The following is a 20,670-nucleotide window of genomic DNA, read 5'->3' on the forward strand; positions in this document are numbered from 1 at the left end:
AAAAGTATTATTTAGCCGTGGGACAGAACAAATAGATGTAACATATGAAATGATATTGCCACAGCCCATGAAGGCCAAATGACATCATGACACACTGCACAGACGATGGTCTTGTATTTGTGTGTGAGGATCCATGGTGCGAGCCCAAGCTGTCACGCAACAACAGAGACCCACTGGGCCCAGGTGCATCTGCAGCATGTGCCAAATTTTGGTCTTCAAAACTTCAACTTTAGAAAAACAAAATCATTCATCACATGAAATTAGCCTGTTTTTGTCTATTGTTTAGATTTGGTATGTAAAGCTGTTTGGGTTTAATAGTCGGGTAAGAATCACAAGTGTCATGGTATTTATAGTGAGGCTTGTGTTTGTACATGCTCAAGTAACAACGTAATTGTCTGCAGCCCTTTTTAAAAGAGTTTGTGGCTTATTCAATGGAAACCACTCTACTTGACATTAATGCTATCTTCCCTAAGGGTCAGCTGTTGGACATGTCCTTGCTAAACTACCAAAGAAATGGAACCTGACATTAGAGGAGTATGCACTTGCATGAATACTGGTTGCTTCTGAAACCTAGAAGAAGCCATATCTTCTCTGAGGAGTTGCCTTGCTTCAGATAATCTGAGACAAGGGAGTAAGTGACTACGGGCCAAGACTAGCCACAGGGAGGGATCTAAGCTCCGTGAAGCTCCAGCTAAAATCAACCGCTAAGGGCTATTCTCACTGTACTCCAGGGGCTAGATTCAGCCAATTAATTGTTGCATTTTACTGTAGATAAATACTAGTGAGAACTGTTGGCACGTACTGTTGTATTGAAGTCTTCTGTGGGATGCTTTGAGGTTGGAACTAGGACTCAGATGCAGATCCAGACTTAGTGAGGTGAGACACTGGGGTTAGCTGCCACAGTGCCTTAGCAGAGGTATAAAAGATACAAAAAGAGCACTGTCTGTTGATGTTTTTGAAATGACATGGTCTTTCTATGTAGCCCAGATTGGCCTTGAACTCACAATTCTCCTGCCTCTGCTTCCAGAGAACTGGGATTACAGTAGTGTAAACAAAACAAAACAAAACCTCAGACTGGAAAACATGTTTGATGCATGGCTGATGCTGTGGAAAGTGGAGCCTTTATCTCAGAGACCTTGTTAGCTTCCTTTTCCTAACAGCCTGCCATGGCCAGCTACACACCCACCAGTCAATTACCAAGCACTTATAAACAGAAGTGTTCTGCTACCCACCGGAGGCTGCTGTGTAGCACATCTCCCCTCTCTAAACTGATGTGCCTGCAGGCATCCTCCAGCATCGGTGGTGGGTACTGATTGAATCCACCTATGGAGAGAACAAAGTTAGAGTTTGATTTCAAAACTAGAAATTGGGTTGTCTGGGTGATGAGAACCCCAACAGGAATCCTCTCAAAGAAATACATGTTAGTAACACATTTCAAGAGAATTTGGCTGCAGTGAAAATGGAAAACACTGGAAACTTTAGAAATGGTACTCACAGCTTGAGCTCCAGAGGGTTTCAGCGGCCAAAAATTACTAGGATCATGGGAAAGTGCTCAAGGTGTTGGGAGAAGGGCTAATTGTGATGCAGGGACACACGAATGCTGCATGCCTGTGCTAACATACTCTGAGAGACAATCTATCCTGATTCTCTTTGGCTTTTTCTCCCAGACTTAAACTACCAGCTCAAACATAGAAAAGACGGTGTCTTATTACAAGATATCATTTATTTGCTTCTGCACCAATAAGCACTGATTTCCTATGAGAAAAAGAGTCACAGAAAGGATTTTAACTTACTGACAACACAATACATCTCTTTAATCTCTTTCCATACGGCCTGTAAGTTGCATAGTACTGTGGTCTATAATTTTCCCTCTCATTCAGGAAAACAAATTTTAATGAAACAAGGCCCTTGGTTATTGAAGATCCAAGGCTCTAAGAAAAGCATCTTACAGTTTTATTTCACTGATTCTGGGATAAGCTTTATTTTTTTTCTATTTGTCTAAAATGAGACTGTCTCTGATCAATTCCATTTGCCAGTGGCTGTGGTGGAAGGAGGATTCATGATGCTGCTGTTACCTCTGTATACAGAAAAGCAAAAATGCACAGAACTGGAACTTTGGGGGGAAATGCTCAAGGAGCCAGAAGATGCAAGAGCAGTCATCTAACTCTGACAGATGAAGTGGGTTCCTGAAGACAGGGAAGGCAGGAGAAGTCAATTTAAATCAGCTTTGCTCAATTGCCCAGCCTAGCAGGACCAGACCCAAGATGTTTTGAGTCTATTAAAATTGCTGCATTGTTAGCCATCTGGATGGCACAAAGAACAAGATTCTGTGGGGAACAATGGACAGCCATACCTCTGGTCAAGAAGTTAAATTTCTAAATGTTTATTGTTTGCAAGAGTCTCTTTCAGATGAGAAGTTGTTTGGGGATGACCTAGCCATCTACTGCCCAGGCGTTCCTCGCATGTGGGCACTGGAGTGATATATGGTGGTAAACATCTAAAAAACATGACTATAAAGTAAAAAATTCGAATCCAATGGAAGTGTTAGTATCAAAAATTATTTGGAAGAATTGTTTTGATTCATCTTTATGGCAAATGAGAGACCATGTTAGGTTCAAAAGCAATAATCAGCATTCCCAAGAGGCTGCTCTTGCCTGGACTGCTGGTAGTATGTTGTATAAACTGGACATGCAGGACCCATAGGAAAATAACCACTGAATTTGCCAAAATGGGGCAAAATGGTTCTTCAGGTTCCTGCTTTGCAGAGGAGACTGCCAAATATTCTACAGGACACAGGATGAAGCAACTAAAAAATCTAGGCCTATTGGCTGAAGATGGTGCCCCAACGTTGCAGAGGAACTTTGGGTGACTGTCCAGGAAGCCAGCTGTCTCTGTCTTTCTAGATTATTGGAAGTTGCTTATAATGACCTTCTTATTTACTTAGGTAATATTATATCCTTCTGGGGTCTTTGATGTAGTTGAAGACTAGATAGTTATAATTTTCCTTGGTTATAATAAAAGATAAATTAGATATGAAACTTTAGACTTACAAATACAGGATAGATGTTAGAATATTTTCTTTAATTTTGCAAAATACAAATAGACTAGAAATTGTAACTGTAACTCTTGCTTGATAACTGTTCTATTATATGTAATTTTACTATGTTAAAGTTAAAACCTTCCTTTTTGATTATATAGAAAAGGGGAAATGCTGGGGGATGTCTTTCTGTATGCTGTGAATATGTGTTGCTCCCATTGGCTAATGAATAAAGTTGTTTTGGCCTATGGCAAGGCAGTTTAGAGGCAAGTGGGAAAGGAGAGAAATAGGAAGAGAAAGGCAGAGGCAGGAGAGAACCAGCCACCACCTAAGGAGAAGCAATGTGCCAACAGACCGGTAAGCCACAGAACATGTGGCAAAACATAGATTAATAGAAGTGGGTTAATATAAGATATAAGAGCTAGCTAGCAAGAGGCTTCCCATAGACCATAAAGTTCATTTGGTCTATGGAATATAAGCCTCTGTGTGTTTATTTGGGACCAAGAAGCTGCAGGATGCAAGGGTGGGAGAGATTCATCCCAACCGCAGGGCCGAGCAAGACTAGAGGAACTTCTGACTACAGATGGGTAATGTGTTCAACAGTTGAATATAAGTCATAGGAAACAGGCAGAGGCCTCCTTACAGTGGAGAATACACCCTGAGGATACTATTCCTGCTGTGGGACATTCCTTCAACACTAGGGAAACAGAGCCTGCAAACTCGCTCTAAACCTGACAGAGTCCCAGAAAGAATAGCCTCAGTTCCACTTGTGGAATCATCCAGAAGATAGTTTGCTATGGTTTGGATAAATGTTCCTCAGAAGTCCATGAGGTTAAGACTTGATGTCTAGGGCAGAGTTATTGGGAAATATCCTATACTTTAGGAGGTAGGGCTAATGGGAGGTCCCTAGGTCATTGGGGTGTACCCACGAAACTGCACCAGAACTCTTCCCTCTTCTCTGTCTTGCTTCCTAGTTTTTTACAAAAATAAATCTGTTCTTTCCCACACCCCAGGCACAATTTGCCAAAGGCACAAAGAACCAGGCTGCCTGACTCTGAACAGTAAATCACAAACATGATAATAAAAAACCAAACTTATCCTCTTTACAAGCTAATTCAGTATGAGGCAAACTAACACAAAAGGTTTCATCAACGTAACTTCTTGGTATTTGAGGGCTGGATTTTGTTTTGTTTTGTTTTTGTGGGGGGAGGGCTGGATGTCCATCCTGTGAATTGTAGAATAAGAGAATCTCTGGCTTTTACCTACTTGACATGAATAGTACTTGAAAATTGTAAGAATCAGATAAGAAAACTGTTCATGATATTTCCAACTATCTCCTGGAGGCAAAATATCTCACAAAGAGAGAGAGAGACAGAAAGATATATATATATATATATATATATATATATATATATATATATATATATAGAGAGAGAGAGAGAGAGAGAGAGAGAGAGAGAGAGAGAGAGAGATTGAGATTCTCCAGGGAAGTGTTTGCATACACCATTTATGGTAGGGGAAGAGGTGTGATTTCTAAACCTTGGCTTGCTGACACTGTTGCTCTCTGTCATTTCTGATGATACAGAGTCCACTGATCATGCACTTGTATGCTCCAGCAATCATCATCAAGTTCCTTTAAAAGCTTTATAGCTTTAACTATCAATTTTTGAACTTAGCACTCACAGGTCTGTTTGTGGGCTGGCCTGTATCCAAAGGGTAACATATTGCAGCACACAGGACTGCAACCATGCTGCTTAAATTGTGATATGTGACCCAGGACACTGGCATCACTCAGGTGCCTGTGAGGGACAGTCTCAGGCTCCACCCCAACCCTGCTGAACAGGAAGCTGCTTCCAGGTCTGTAGGATTCCTATGGGACATGATTGGGTCATCACATTCTCACACAGCTCTCCACAATGTGCCAAGATTAGAAAATAAACTCATTTAAATGTAGTAGGAATTTTAAAGGTACTTGTTAATAAAACTCAAACCCGAGGCCAGTTATTGGGGTGAATGCTGGAAGATCAGAGAAGCAGAACAAGTCACAGCTATCTCACCTTGCTATTTCCTCAGGTGATCCTGTTTCCTCAGGCTGGAAGCATCTGAGTCCTCCTCCACATGAATCTCAACTGAACTGTGTTGCTCCAAAGCTTAACTAACTACATGCTTTTTCCCCTTTAGTTCCTGGTCCTCACGCCTTATATACCTTTTTCTTTCTGCCCCCACTCCCTGGGATTAAAGGTTGGGTTTCTGGGATTAAAGGCGTGGGTCACCATGCTTAGCTGTTTCTAAAGTGGCCTTGAACTCAGAGATCTGGCTAGCTCTGCCTCCCAAGTGCTGGGATTAAAGGTGTGTACCACCACCGCCCAACTTCTGTTATGGCTTACTCTTCCCATTTTCTAGCCACCATTTCTGGCTCTGTTCTAGTGGCTGTCTGTTCTCTGACCCCAGATATGTTTATTTCGGGGAACACACAATATTTCAGGGAACACAATACCCACCACATTTAAATGCTCAAACCATACTTCCTAAGAGCTGTTAGGACTTTTTCAAGCTAAACAAATACAGCTTAGAAGACCACCATTCACTCTGTGATTTCTACTACATGGATTTTGGCAAGCTACCATGACAAACTCTCACCATCTTACACTCAAGGCATAAGCAGGATACATTCAGGATATGTCCCACCTTTGCCCCCAATCACTACCTAATTTATATATTTGGATTCATTATAGATTTCATGATATTGATCTTAGATTATCAATACTACTACCAAATACTATTCCAAAAAGAAAGTATCCAAATAATGACTTACGTCTGACAGAGTATATGAATGGCTTCAGAAACTTTACAATATAATTCAGATCTGGCTTGTACATTCTCCCAAGTTGTATTAGATGGTGATCATGTGGGTAGCTGGCTAATTGTTCCATCTCATCTGTTTGTGTGGAGCCCAGAGAAACCACAAATATGACATAGCCTTGACATTTGGCCCTCAAAGCCACAGTCTTCACAAATTCCTTCTCCTCGTGATTCTCTCCAGCTGAAATCACAATGATAACCTTGTGTTTTCTTAGATTGGGGGTTCCTGGGAAGAGACTCTCCATGGCCCACTGTAGGCCAAGACCAATGGTGGCATCTCCATTTAGTTGTTGGAGGGAAGTGTGGATGTAGTCCTTCATGATGGATTGGTGGTCATAGGTTGTAAACTCAAACTCTGTCTTCACCCGGCTCTTCTTTCTGGAACTCTCTGAGGGAGAATAGCTCAGCAAAGCAATTCTGTCACCAGAGCCCGAGGCTAAAGGGTTTGAAGTGATGTGGAAGCCATCAATCACTGAGCTCACCAACGCTTTCATGGCTTGGAAGTCATCGTTGGCTATATTATAGGAATTGTCCAAGAGGAATGCTACATCCATATATGAATTTTCAGGAAAGAAAGTCTCTTCTGCACAAGTATTTGGAAAACATTTGTCTGAGAACACACAAAGAAATACATCATGGGATCAGTGTTGGCATAAGACACCGAGAGCTTCTAAGAATTAATGATCATATCAATACTTCCTCTATTTCACATCATTTAAATGAACAGAAAGTGGTCAATGTCTCAGTAATGTTGTGGCAACTAGCAATTAACATCAGGGTGTCTATGGTGAAAACAGATTTTGGTGGCATGTGCCTCTGAAGTCTACAATTATGTCCAAACTCAAGAAGAAAGTATTTTAGTAGTTTAGAGGTTCTTAACACAAACTACAACACTGTCCTAGGAAAGACTGCCCCAATCAGGTAATTTTCAAAACCACTTTTCACATTCTACAGAAATTCTAGAAAATAATTAGAGATTGGAATTCTGACATAGTGCATTTTCTAAAAATTGAAAATAGAACCTACTATTCTAAATGGAAATCTCCAACAAAAGCCCAGTCCAATAACTCCCTGGAAGGCATTAAGCCTTCTGCACAGTCAATCTTCCCCAGAGGTCTTACCATAGCAAAGTGTGCAGCGCTGAAGCCTTTCCAGGGGCTCATAATTCCCATCTGGAGGAACTGGAATCACTTGAAATGTCCCAGTGTCATCAAACTGCATTGAAAAAAGAAGCAAGTGCTATTTGTACACTTAAAGCCTTTATTGGGAAATTATTATGTGCTCATCATGAGTAAAAGCTTGAAAAATGCCTGATATCACTATTACTTTGAATTATAATCCTTTGGTTTATTCAGTAACACACACACACACACACACACACACACACACACACACACACACACACACCATCAACATCCCTATTTCATGTTAAGGATATATTTTTTAATGTGTTTGGATGTTATGCCCACATGTCTGATGCCCTTGGGGGCCAGAAGAGGGCATTGGAACTCCAGAGATTAGAATAACAAATGATTGTGAGTCATCATGTGAATGCTGGAAATCAAACACAGGTCCTCTGAAAGAGAGAAATGTTCTCTTAACCACCAAACTATCTCTCTAGCCTCAGTCTTAACATCTCTTGTTTCCATGGCTGCAACACTGGGTTAATCTTAACAATGTTTCTATGCACCACATGATGGGATACGCATATCACCAGCTTCTAAAGTTGGGCCCTTCAGAAATTTTCATTTGTAGGTTTCTATCAGTCACTTTGGGTGGTGATACCAGAACCATTTCCACTGCACTCCATCAAAAGGGTTCACCTTCCTGATGTCACATGGACCTTTATCTCAAACGGCAATAGACTGAAGACAGTGTGTTTATTCAAACTTCTTGCTTGTAACTCCTCCATCTCCTTTGTCTCTCCGATGACTACTCTCATTCTGGTCCCATCTGTTCCTTGATTACGGTTGTCCTTTAACATTCATTGAAATGCACAATACACAACACTCATTCATTAATTCACTGACTCAATACCTAATTTGGGAACATTTATTTTTATGGTCCTGTGCAAAGCAGATGCAATTATCACAGTGAGAGGAACATATCATTTCCAGATGGTGATGAGGCTACCCCTCAACCCACAGCAATGCTCAGGGTTGTTTTTCCCCCTCTCTCAGATCACAGAAGGACTAGAAAGGCCACACCCTCTGCCTTTCTGTAAAGTACTGAGTGTCTGAACATACTTGTAATCATTTCAGCCTTAGGATGAAAGTTGTATGTTATTCCTTTCTTATGAACTTGGACATTTGGGTGTTAATTAACAGTTGACCATTTTTGGTCCCACATCTAAAGACTACATACATGCTCACTCAGTAAACCAAGAAAATTCACAGGAGTGAAGACATGCTCTGCCTTCATTTATTCATGCATCCAACAAATATGGATTTGATTCAACAAATATGTATTGGATGCCAACAATGTTATAGGTACAGATTTGATGTTAGGGATAGTGAAATAAACAGAACAGATAAAAACACCTTTGCATTAGCTCTAGTAGGGTACACCTGTCATAAACATCAAAATAAGTATATTATTGAATATGTTGACAGGTAATCATCTCCCTTTAAAATGGAGTAGGGTCATGAGGATGGAAAATGCTAGGTACCCTTTAAATGAAATCCACCTAGAAAGTAAGAAAGAGAAACTGAGAAGGGGCTGCCAATGAGGTAAGAGAACACCCAGGAAGATGAGATGCTGGTGGAAGGCTGACCTTTGGTGTAACTCAATACCATCTTAATCAGAACAGCTGTGATTACTCACAAGTAACTCTCTACAAGGTTGGTTCTGTTGACCATCCTCATAGGAGGAGGAGGAGGAGGAGGAGGAGGAGGAGGAGGAAGAGGAGGAGGAGGAGGAGAAAGAGAAGGAGGAGGAAGGAAGGGTCATTAGACCCTCACCAGAGATTCCAGACACTTCTACCCTCATTACCTACTCCAGTGGTGTGTAATTCTGCCCCAACGGCATATGGTTGTGGGAGGTGCTAGCCTTGTAGGAAGTGAACGGTTGACTGAATAGGACCTCACCTACACAGTCATGGAGGAGGGTTCACACCCCTGGGTGAAACTGCTTAGTGATGCAGTGGCTTGGGTGTCACCCACACCGTTTAAGCAATTCTTCCACCCATGCACCTGTAAGTAAGCCCTTGCCTGTGTTCCTGTATTAGTTACGTTCTGTTGCTGTGATAAAATACCATGACAAAAAGCAACTTAGAGAAGGAAGACGATTCTTTGGCTGGTGGTTCCAAAGGGTTAGAGTCCAAAATGGTGAGGAGTCATGGCTGCAAGCAGGAGCAAGAAGCTGAGAGACCATATCCCAACCCTAAATGCAACAGGAGACAGAGCAAACCACCCACAGGCTGAGGGTACAAGCTCTCAAAGCCAACTGGTTGACAGATTTCCTTCCTTCCAGCAAGACCACACTTCCTAAAGGTTCCATAGCCTCCCCACACAGTGCCACCAGTTGGGGACCAAGGATCCTAGTTCTGAGCCTAGGGTGTATATATTTTAATGCAGACTACCACAGCCCTCACGCATCCATGCACCTGTATGGAAGCCCAATACTCATTGGTTCACTGAGCTAGACTGGGGGAGTTGTTACTTTGGTTTGTCCCTGGTGTCCTATCTGAGATGAGTAGACATTTGTTCATGTAAGGCGTCAGTGGAGACAAACGTCTCCAAGAAAATCCAGGGTCAACTGTTGTCTTAACATTGCTAATAAATCATGTGGGCTGAGTGTGGGAACCAGCCCCTGAGGACAGAAATATTGAGAACACTGTTGAATGAAAAGAGCACTTTGGGAGCAGTAGTGGGAATAAAAATGTGAATAGGAGTTGTTCCGTAAAGAATGTAAGAGCCAGGTGGTGGTCTGTGCATGGTCTCTGAAGAACCAAAGCTCATTTCAAGCAAGCCCCTCACCCCAGCTTGAAACAGGCCTGAGTTTCACAATTCTCAGAGCTGGTGATGTAGGTCCCAGGACAAAGTCAGGATGTTTGAAGAGCCATCTGGTAACAACTGATTAACCATAGAATGCCCCAATGCTGGAGATGGTCAAAGTACAGTCAGGATGTTTGAAGGACTATCTGGTAGCAATTGATTAACCACAGAATGCCCCAATGCCGGAGGTAGTCTATAAAGTTTGACCAACAACCAGTAAAAGCTACAAAGTAAGATAACACAGAAATTCTGAAAAGCCCCTAAAACTTGAGCCAATCAGAATTGTACCATACTAGCACCCCTAAATGATGTAACCTTATGGTTTTTGCCTTTAAAAAATGAGCTTGCAGAAGGGCAGGCACCTCCTCTAGCCTCCGCTGTGTCAGGGTGCTCAACCGAGGTCCCTGCAACATGGCTTGAACTGCTTCAATAAACCTTGGTTTTGCATTTCAGGGAATGGTGGTCTCTTTGGGGGTTCTCGTGCCCAGGACACAACAGTCTTAGCCCCCAGGATGGTGAAGCAAGATCATTTCTTGACTCAATGAATTCAACTTAAGCAAAATATCAAGATGGGGAGGGGGAGAAAGAAAAAGGGGGGAAGGAACAGAAGGAGGGAGTGGGGAGGGGGGATGGGAGCAAGAAGAGGTACTATGGACAGCAAACAGGCAATTTTCCCTGAGAAATCATTGTATGGGAAGTTGAGGAATAGGGTCATAACTGAAGTGAGAAGTTGGGCCAGGAAAATTACATTTTTCCTCTCTTGATTAGAAGGATTTGACAGGAAGGCGCAAATTATATATAGTAGACAGAGAGTCTTCAGCAAGAATAAGACTGTAACGCTTTAGGGGAATGCCTCAGTGCTTAATAACGGTTCATTCTGTTCAACGCATGGGAGGAAACTCCATAGAGAAGAACAGATTTCTAGAGATCTAATCCAAAACTTGCAACGTTTTTATAAATTTCTGGAACATCAGGGGATGCTGCAAATTTGGTTTCCAATTGAGGCAGAACACCAAGATAAGAAAGATGAGGCACCATTTTCAAATAGATTTGTCAAAAGAAGCTATTTTAAAATGGAATGAGGAGGGTGAGGTGGCTCAGAAAAGTGAAAATGCCCAAAACCACATAAAAATGTTTATCTTCACACAGAAATACTGGTTACAGTAACAGGCTATTCTTTATCATATCAGTAAAAAATATCTTTATTACATTAATTATATGTGTGGGTGTGTATCTGTGTGGGTATGGAGACCTGAGTGCAGATGTCTGTGGGACCCAGAGGCACCTGATAACCTGGAGCTGGAGGAACAGGTAGTTGGGCGCTGCCTAACACAGGTACTGTGGATTGAACTCAGGTCCTCTGCAAGAACATTACATGCTCTTAACTGCTGAGCCATCTCTCCAGCCCCTCATAATGGTGAAAAATTTTAAACGTACATAAAACTCCAAAGTTGTAAAGTGTACAGAGAGGACTGAAGGAAGAGGAAGAAGGTATTCTGGGAGAGGCGCACAGAGGCAGAGGTATCATGAAATGACTGGAGGAATCATGGATCAAGATGATACGTGGCTAGAATTAGCAAGTTAGAGTGTTATCTGGTAATAGCCGAGTGCTAGGAAATGTCACTAAGTTAGTGCTCTGTAGAGAGCAGCTGAGAGTGCTCCCACACTGAGGCCTCCATGGGGTTTGGGCATGGACCCATCAGACTATAAATTGAATTTGCCATCCTTCATATTTCTTCTATTCTAGAATTAGAGGTAGCTCACAGAGCAGGGATGTCACTTGTTTCTTGTAGAGACCAAAATTAGGGAGGCAGGAAAGCCTGAAGAGAGAAACCAGGAGCCATGAGACCTTGACTTCTAAGATCTGTTTTATCAGCAACTCTTGTAGCTCCTGTTGCTGCAAGCCACAGGAAAATGTAATGGAATTCAGCTACTATCACAAAAGCTACTACTTGGGAAAGTCAAGGACTTCTCCAAAGGTCAAGCCATGGTGTAAGAAGTCTTGGTGATATTTTAGCTTTTGTATATATATATATATATATATATATATATATATATATATATATATATATATATATGTTCCTAGAATGATTTTCTTATAATGCTATGCATGCTTCCAAGAACTCCTAACAGTATATTTAAATAAAACACCTATCAAGCATCCAAGACTGAACGAAACAACACCTCTCTCCCGGGTCAGGAGGATAGCTTTATTTCTTGTGCTATTTAGGGTGAGACCCTCATTCCTTACAGCCTTATTAATAGGCCCCTAATTTCTTACCTAACCACTTCTAGGAATGTAGATTGAGCACATAAATTCCCTTCTTGACTAACCAATCATTAGCACTCATTTAGGTTATAAAAGAAAGCCAGATGGCCACTGACTGAGGAAAATTCTTACCTGCCTTTGGGACCTCATATCAAGTCTGTGTGACCTTGCTCTGCCAGAGGATCGCTATGGCTTGGGGTTATAACTGAACACCTCAGAGGCTTGTGAGGACTTAGAGGTATAAGGAGATGGAGAGGAAGAGAGGAGTGAAGAACTTGAGGATGGAGGACTGAGAGGGATAAGGAGGATTTTGACCATAGAGAACGTGTGGACAAGATGGAAGATAAGGAGGAGCCAGATGGGGAAGTACTAGCTGGGTAAGAACAAGATGAGAAGGACCTAGATGAGGCAGAATTAAGGCAAGAGAATTAAGATAGAACTTAGAGGGAGCAGTAGGTAAGTATAGAGAGAAATCAGGCAAGAAAGGAGCTAGGCACGAGAACAGAACTGAAGCTGTGTAGATAGGATTTTATTCCTGAGGAATAAGGTAGATGGACAAACATCTTGGTGTGCTTAGATTCTTTTCCAGAAAATAGTCCACGCCGTTCATAGTTTTCTCTTCTGAGCCCCTGGGGAGTAAAATATTAAGGCTGGTCCTTTTAATATTATACAAGATCCTGGGTCTAGAAAATGTGTGTGTGTGTGTGTGTGTGTGTGTGTGTGTGTGTGTGTGTTATGCACGCACATGCGCGTGCACGTGTGTGGAGCAAGCTGACTCCCTCTCACCTTTTATTATAGAAATGTATGCATATGAAGAGATCTGCATAGCCTCCTGAGCAATGAGATGGCTTCACCCAGCTCCAGGAGCCTCTTGTGGTTTGAATGTGGGACGTTCTCCACTGTCTCTGTGTTTGAACACATGGCCCCCAGATGGTGGCACTGTTTTGTAAGGCTGTTGAACCTCTAGGAGGTGGAGCCTTACTGGAAGAAATGAGTCCCTGGGGGCGGGCCTTGGTGTTTGCTGGCTGTACCCCATTTCCTGTCATCTTTCCTCCTTCCTCACTGCAGATGCCATGGTGACCTGTGGCCCCATGCTTCCCCACCAGGCCTTCCCCACCACACAAACTGCATCCTTATGGACCTGTAAGCCAAAAATCGACCTTCTGTCCCTCAGGTCACTTCCTGCCCAGTGCTTTGTCAGCTCTGAGGTCACTAACACACATGTGTTTCCTGAGAGATCAACACACTGCAAGTCACTGGACAGGAAGTGGAAAGGATCTGCAGTTGTGTGGGTTGTTTTGTTTGGGATAAGAAAGCAAGACGGAAGAACACTGATTCCTTTAACATGAGTGGGTCCAAAAATGAAAGAACATCTTTAGAGGAAAATACTCACTGTGCCATTTCAGGAGCTCAGCGCTCCCCTGAGCTTCTTCCATTACAGGTGAGAACTTGTCTGAACAGACAACAGTGAGCAGGTGGCTATTCCTAGCAGGCCTAGCCAGCAGAGGGCCAGCAGAACACCCACTCATGCACGTTTATTTCAGGTGGACCTGAGTTAATAGGCACTTGGTAGCCATGTAGAAGTGAATTTGTCACTAAGAATGCTCAGGCCTCTGTTCTCTGGCTTTTAACATGGAGATTGCACATGCGTTCACTTTGGTGCTTTGGGAATACATGAGCTCTAGTTCCAGGGCCCAGCACGTAGCAGGGTCTAACAACCTGGCTGTTACTGCCACTGACTCATTAAGACTGCGGGGGTGGTGGTGCGGGGGGGGGGGGGGGAGAGACCCTCCCCACCCTGACTCTGTGAGAGTTCTCACACCGCCTTACCAATGTCACTATCTTTAAAATGAACAAGGGAGATTCTTACCCCAAAAGCATCATCAAGGAAAACTCTTTCATTATAAGCAAAGACTGCAAGGCTGATGTCCAGGGCACTGAACTCCATGGTGGCCGTGAGGATGGGCCCTCTACTGGCTGACTGGCCATTGCTGAAGAACACTGCAACTCTCCTGACATTGGTTCCCGAAGATGTCCGCTTGAAAACATTACGGGCCACAAACCTCATTGCGTTGCCAATGTCCCTGGCCTTCTGGGGGACTTGGTATTTTATCTGGGAAAGAAGCTGAAGGAGATGTTTCTTGTTCCGGTAGTCAGACCCACGGATGAGATAACTGGTATCTGAGTCATAGGAAACCACAGCAACCCGTGCTCCTACAGGACAGTTATTTTCCCTGATGTTGAGGTCCCTGACAATGGAAGTGATGATGTCTCTTGTTTCATTGAATCTCCTTTCTGTGATACCAGAGGACTGGTCCAGAGCAAATACCAGCTCTGTTGGATACACGGGACACTTTTCTATGAAGAAGAAAAGCAAAACCATTAAGAGATTTCACTAAGTCACAGCTGTCCCTTTACATAGTGATGTTGGTTCAGCTGGTAAAGCCCAGGCTGCAGTGGCTTGTCATCCAGGCATCTAAGGTGTCAGACATGCTTACTGCAGTTTAGGTCCTAACAAGACCATCCCGAGGCAGGGTAAGGTTTATACATGGTAGCATTTGTGAAATGACAGGACACTGAATGTATCCAAGAAGCCAAAGTTGATGGAGACAGTACAGATGAGTTAGAGCCCTGTTCCCTGAATCTCCAGTACATCCTGCCTCCCAGAAAGACAGGAGCTACTCTTTAAAAAATGAGTAGAAAACTATGATGGGCCCTAGACAGAAAGAACAACAGTGTGAGGGCCGCCATGGTCACTGTTGACACTCAGGTCAAAAACATGACACAGACAGATAGAAACAGTCACCATCAGAAGAGAAATGTCTGCATAGAAGCTAAAAGTCCTTTTCTCCTGGGGAGGAGGGCTTTCTTCAAATTGTCCTTATCAAAATACAGACACAAGTTCATCAAGAATAGTATGGTCAGAACACTCACCTTTCCAACAGGCTGTTTTGAAAAAAAAAGGAAAAAAAAAAAGACAAAGAGAGATGAATCCATTATGTTTTGGAACATGGACCAAAAAAAAAAAATTAAACAGTAGAATCCCAACCAAACTGAAGATTTGTGTCCTCGCTTAAAATGGGGCTAATTTCTAAGTTGCAGGGAGCCATGGTTAAAAGACCGGAGAGCTGTCCACAGAACTGTGTTGATTTGGTAGCATTCCTGGCCATTTCCCCTGTGAGCCAGAGCTGGCCGACTTCAGCAGAATTCTAGCTGAAGTGGAAAGGCCCATGACTTGTCATAGAAGCCGACAAGATGAGACTCTGATTAAATGGCCAGATAGCTGAAATCCAATTTGCTTTGTCTCTCATCTTAGAGCCTTTGGAGACTCATTCGGCAACATGAGGCTAAAATATGGGATCTGATTCTCTTTACTGATGAATGCCTTGGGAACCTCTATTTGGAGAACCATGGGGGTGGGTTTTTTCAAATAAACTGTGTCTCTGATTAAAAATGCAGCTATTTTTCAAGTCCAGAGGTTTCCCCAAGGACTTCTGCTGACAGGGCAGCATCTGGTCTCACTGTAAATCTATGGCACATCAAGGGAAGTGCTGGGAAATCTTGAGGAAACTCCAGGCCTGATAGTTTGCATGTTTAGTTGACTCCATTCCTGGGAAGCAAATGAATCACTCCAATCTTCCTTTTTTTTAAAAAAAAAAAAAAAAAAAAAAGTTCATTAACACTGGTGACAGGCCAGCTTCCACGGCACACAAGCCCTTACGGCAAATCCTATAACACCCAGTGTTTATCTCAGTCCTGTGGTCAATGAGATGCCCACAGCCACCAGGCAGTGCATCTAACCTACAACCTCCTCCTTGTCCCAGGGCTGAAAACATCTCTCCATGTGTTGACTTTAGACCTGTGAGACAGGCTAGGTTTGAGTCTACAAAGTGGGGTGACATGGGGAGAAATCACCTCACCTTGCCTGGCATGTTTACTTTCCTAGAATTCTCCTTATAGAGCTCCCCTCACAGCACTAAATGTTCACAGTCTCCTGTTCTATTCTCAATCATTCCCTTGCCCCATATTCCCAGATTCATTTTATTCCCAGGGGAGAGTCCCAGCTACCAGTTTAGAATTTGGCCCTAGTCTGGGTGGGCAGTGGTGGCGCACGCCTTTAACTGCAGCACTCGGGAGGCAGAGGCAGGCAGATGTCTGTGAGTTTGAGCCAGCCTAGTCTACAGAGCAAGTTCCAGAACAGGCTCCAAAGCTACACAGAGAAACCCTGTCTCGAAAAAACTAAAAACAAACAAAGACCTTGGCTCTAGGCCCTGGGTAAAAGAGAGCTGGTGCAGGACAGGAGATCTACAGATGTGAGGGTCCAACCTCAACATAGCCTTGGTGATGCCTTATACCAAGCCATGAAGGCCTGCCACCCAACTTTTCTCTCCATTCTATAAGTGGGAGATGGGAGCTAACGCACTCTCTCTACCAGATTATGCAACCCACCTACTCTTTCTTCAGCTAATTACAGGCTGACTCCTTTCAGTCCATGCTGGGGAATCTTTTCCCTCCAAATCTCAAACTCTTGAGGAACTGCCCTTCCTCCTCACCCATGGTCTCCCTGGGGAAGCTGCCAATGCCTAGAGAGACTGATCAATCACTTCTCCATCACAGCTCTTCTTCACCTCCCCTCCCGTGCTGAAGAGGCTTCTAGCTCTTAAGGTCTTTCACATGATCTCCTTGTGGAGGCATATGTGCGAGGACACTTACCCATGTACATGCCCGCCAGGAGTGGGCAGGGGAGACATCCAGTGTCTTCCTTGGTTGCTCTCTACCTTATTCTTGGGGAATAAGCCTCTTACTGAACCTGGAGCTCACTATTTTTTTACAGGCTGGTGACCAGCAACAAGCTCTTTGATCCTCCCCCAGTGCTGGAGATGTGCAAGAGTGTGGTATGCCTACTGTGTGCACAACAAAGTGCCTAGCTACAGTTTATTTTTGTTTTTTGGGTTTTTTGGTTTTTTTTTTTTAAGATTTTTTTTTATTATCTAGTGTTCTATCTGCATGTATGTCTGCAGGCCAGAAGAGGGCGCCAGATCTCATTACAGATGGTTGTGAGCCACCATGTGGGTGCTGGGAATTGAACTCAGGGCCTCTGGAAGAGCAGCCAGTGCTCTTATCCTGTGAGCCATCTCTCCAGCCCCCTAGTTACACTGTATGTGGGTGCTGGGGACCCAAACTCAGGTCCTCATGCTTTTACACAAGTGCTTGTCCCCATTGAGCCACCTCCCCAACACCTCGGCTCTTCCTCTCTGTCAAATCCATTTTTAAAGATTTGGGGTTCCATTCTGTGCCGCTTGACCCTTCTTCATTCTCACCTTCACGAGTTCATCCCTCACCTTCTGTCTCTCTAGTTTCACAGTCTTGGGAAGCATCATTATTTCACCCACACTTGAGTGACTCCAATATCTAAATCATTAAGTAATTAACCAACTAAATCTACACCCCAGGGTCCACCCCTTGAGTACTCTGCACTCCCCCCAATCATTTTATTTATAGTTGTCATATAAATAATACAGCTAGTTCATGAGCCTTTGGGAGAGTCTTATCTCCCATATGCATATTGCCTCTTCCTATATGCATAACACTTTATGAGCACATGCTCTTATGCTTTGTCTTCCACATCGGATGTGAGATGTCCCTCCAATTCCAAGGCAATCCAATTACAGAGGCTCCTCACCAGGGAGTTCAGCCTCCTGATTCCACAGACCCACTCTACACTCAGTCCCAAGTGTTCTCACCAACCACAAATGTTCTTGACCACATACTCACAACTATGGTTCCGTAGGAACTGGATCAGATCACAAGGCTAGAAAGGTTAAGAGAGAGAACAAACATGAGTGTGGTGACCTTCTGGTGCACGTGTCTCATTCCCAATGAACTGGTATTGGTTTTGTTTGTTTTCACAAATAAAGCGATACATACGGAATACATGGGCTTCCCTGCTGTGCCTTTAGGACCCTAAGGGGGAAAAGAGCAAGTTATTGATTTGTGAACTATAGTTTTTAGTAAGAAAATTTAAAACAATTAAACATCTCCTCCTTTATTGGAAGTAGAAATGATAGAATGTGGCTAAGTACTATGAAGCTTGGTGGGTCAATTACAGAGAACTTTTCCCATTCCTATCAAGAGTGTATTTTTTTTGTTTGTATTAAAGATGCTATCCTTAGAAGAAGTTTTTCTAATTATTTTTTTCCTAATTATAAGCAGCAGACTTTCTCCACCAGGTAGAACAAAGGAGATAGATGTATTGAGCATGCAGAGGTGGATTATCTTACAAATCAAGACACTTAAAATGCAAAAGGCAATAAGCCTCAGTATATCTAAAAGAACCAAAGGCAATTGCATAGGAAATGAGATTTACACAAAAGAAGAGCATACATGCTAAGCTCATAAATGACACAAGACTGAGGAACAAAGGGATACAAATCGCTAGGGAGGGAGTTTACTGTGAGATTGAATCTCTTTGTAATGTCAGAAGCTAAGCCCATAAAGTCTCAATAACATGACTGACCAAGTATAACTAAACAAGGATGAAACCAATAGAATGCCAACGAGGATGGGGTAAAGTCCACAATGCCTCAATATGACAGAAAGCTGGGAGTGGGAGAGACGGTCTTCCCCAGGAAAAAGAAAACCAATTGACAGTCCAGTACTAAATAGTCAGCCCCCAAAACATGCATACAAGTAACATTATACAGACTGAAGAAGTTATATTTAAGTATATATATGTGTGTATTATATGTGTATGATATATATTATGAATATATGTATGTAATATGTGTAATAAAATATATTAGGAATATATATATACATTTATATGTGCAATAATAATTAAGGAACAGCTGGGTGGTGGTAGTGCATGCTTTTAATCCCAGCCCTCAGGAGGCAGAGCCAAGTGGATCTCTGTGAGTTCAAGGCCAGCCTGGTCTACAGAGCGAGATCTAGGACAGGCACCAAAACTATACTGAGAACCCCTGTCTCAAAAAACAAAAAGAAAAAAAAGAAAAATTAAGGACTATAGAGGTCATATATTTAAAGGAGAGTGAGGAGGAGCATATGGGAGGGTATAAAGGAAGGAAAAGGAAGAAGAAATTTAATTATATTAGAATCTCAGAAATAAAAATAAAGAAACAAATAGTTAGGAGAGATCAAGCAGGGATGGCTTCTGGAAAGACATCAGCCCTGGTCTTCTTCCATCTGAGTTTTTTCCCTTTTCTTCTCTTGCTTCTTCCCAGGATCAGGATTCTCACTGGTCATGGTTTTTAATGTTTTTGCTAGTGGGTTCTTTTCAGAAAAAAATAGTGCATTATATACTCAAACTCAATCATTCCCTTGGGTGCTCCCCCCCCCAGGTGCTTAACCAGAAATGTCAGGATAGCCAACCTTTGTTATAAATAACAACCAATTTATCTGTCTGACTATCCATCACCCATCTTCCATCCATCACTCATCCATCACCTACCCATCATCCATCTATGGTGATATTTTATTTGTACTGAAATGTGATTTTATTTGTATGTTAATAAAGTTGCCTTGAGGTCAGAGCAAGCCATAGCAGAAGCTGGGTGGTGGTGGTTGCACACCTTTAATCCCAGCACTTGGGAGGCAGAGCTAGGCGGATCCCTGTGTGTTCAAGGATACAGACAGCATGGCGACACACATCTTTAATCTCAATACCAACCATAGAAGACCTGGAGGTCTGTACAGACAGGCAGTGACAAGGAGGTCATGTGGTTGGGTTTACAACCAATGAGAAGTCAGAACAGAAAGTCTATTAAAAAAGACAGGATACAGGAAGTAGGCCTCTTGTGAAGAGGAAAGACAGCAGCAGCAGTGAAGGGTAAGGTTTTCAGCTCTCAGCTATTGCTCTGACCTCTTGACTATTAACTCTGTATTTGGCTCTGTGTTTCTTATTTAACAAGACGGTTACATCTACATCCATCCATCACCCATCCATCATCCATCTATCATACATGTATCACCTATCCATCAACTATCCATCCATCATCTATCCATCATCCATCCATCATCTATTCACCATCCATCCATCATCTGTTCATTACCCATCAATCATTCATCCATCCATCTATCACACAGTTATCATCTATCCATCTTCTATCCATCATCCATCCATCATCTATCCATCACCCATCCATCCATCACCTACCCATTTTCCCTCCATCATCCATCCATCACCCATCCATCACCCATTCATCATCCATTCATCACCTATCCATTCATCATCCATCCGTCATCTATCCATCACCCATTCATCATCCATCTATCATCCATCTATCACCCATCCATTGTCCATCCACCCATCAGTCCATCCATTTAGCCATCTAATAATAGTTAAATGTCTGCCAAATGCTGAGGTGGCCTGTAGTATGCTTCTGATTTAACCAGAACTGTGTCCTGTCCATGATTCTACCCAGTGAAGAAATCACTAAGAGTCTTAAAGTCTTAGTCTCCTTTCAAATTAGAACAGAAAATGGGAAAGA

At 42.7% G+C, this 20,670-nt stretch overlaps 1 protein-coding gene across 1 annotated transcript in view; it reads right to left on the reverse strand.

Annotated features, from left to right (window-relative positions):
* The window catches only part of Col6a5 (collagen type VI alpha 5 chain), a 93,617-nt gene that overhangs the window by 18,544 nt on the left and 54,403 nt on the right, over positions 1–20,670 (reverse strand). Inside the window, exons 29-35 of the mRNA XM_036194045.1 lie at positions 18,092–18,127; positions 17,939–17,975; positions 15,098–15,109; positions 14,034–14,521; positions 7,021–7,114; positions 5,853–6,509; positions 1,233–1,323 (exon numbers count right to left, since the gene is read on the reverse strand). Coding sequence (XP_036049938.1) covers positions 1,233–1,323; positions 5,853–6,509; positions 7,021–7,114; positions 14,034–14,521; positions 15,098–15,109; positions 17,939–17,975; positions 18,092–18,127 — 1,415 coding nt within the window. The remainder of the gene's footprint in view (positions 1–1,232; positions 1,324–5,852; positions 6,510–7,020; positions 7,115–14,033; positions 14,522–15,097; positions 15,110–17,938; positions 17,976–18,091; positions 18,128–20,670) is intronic.

Source organism: Onychomys torridus, chromosome 7, assembly GCF_903995425.1.
Source record: "Onychomys torridus chromosome 7, mOncTor1.1, whole genome shotgun sequence".
NCBI lineage: Eukaryota > Metazoa > Chordata > Mammalia > Rodentia > Cricetidae > Onychomys > Onychomys torridus.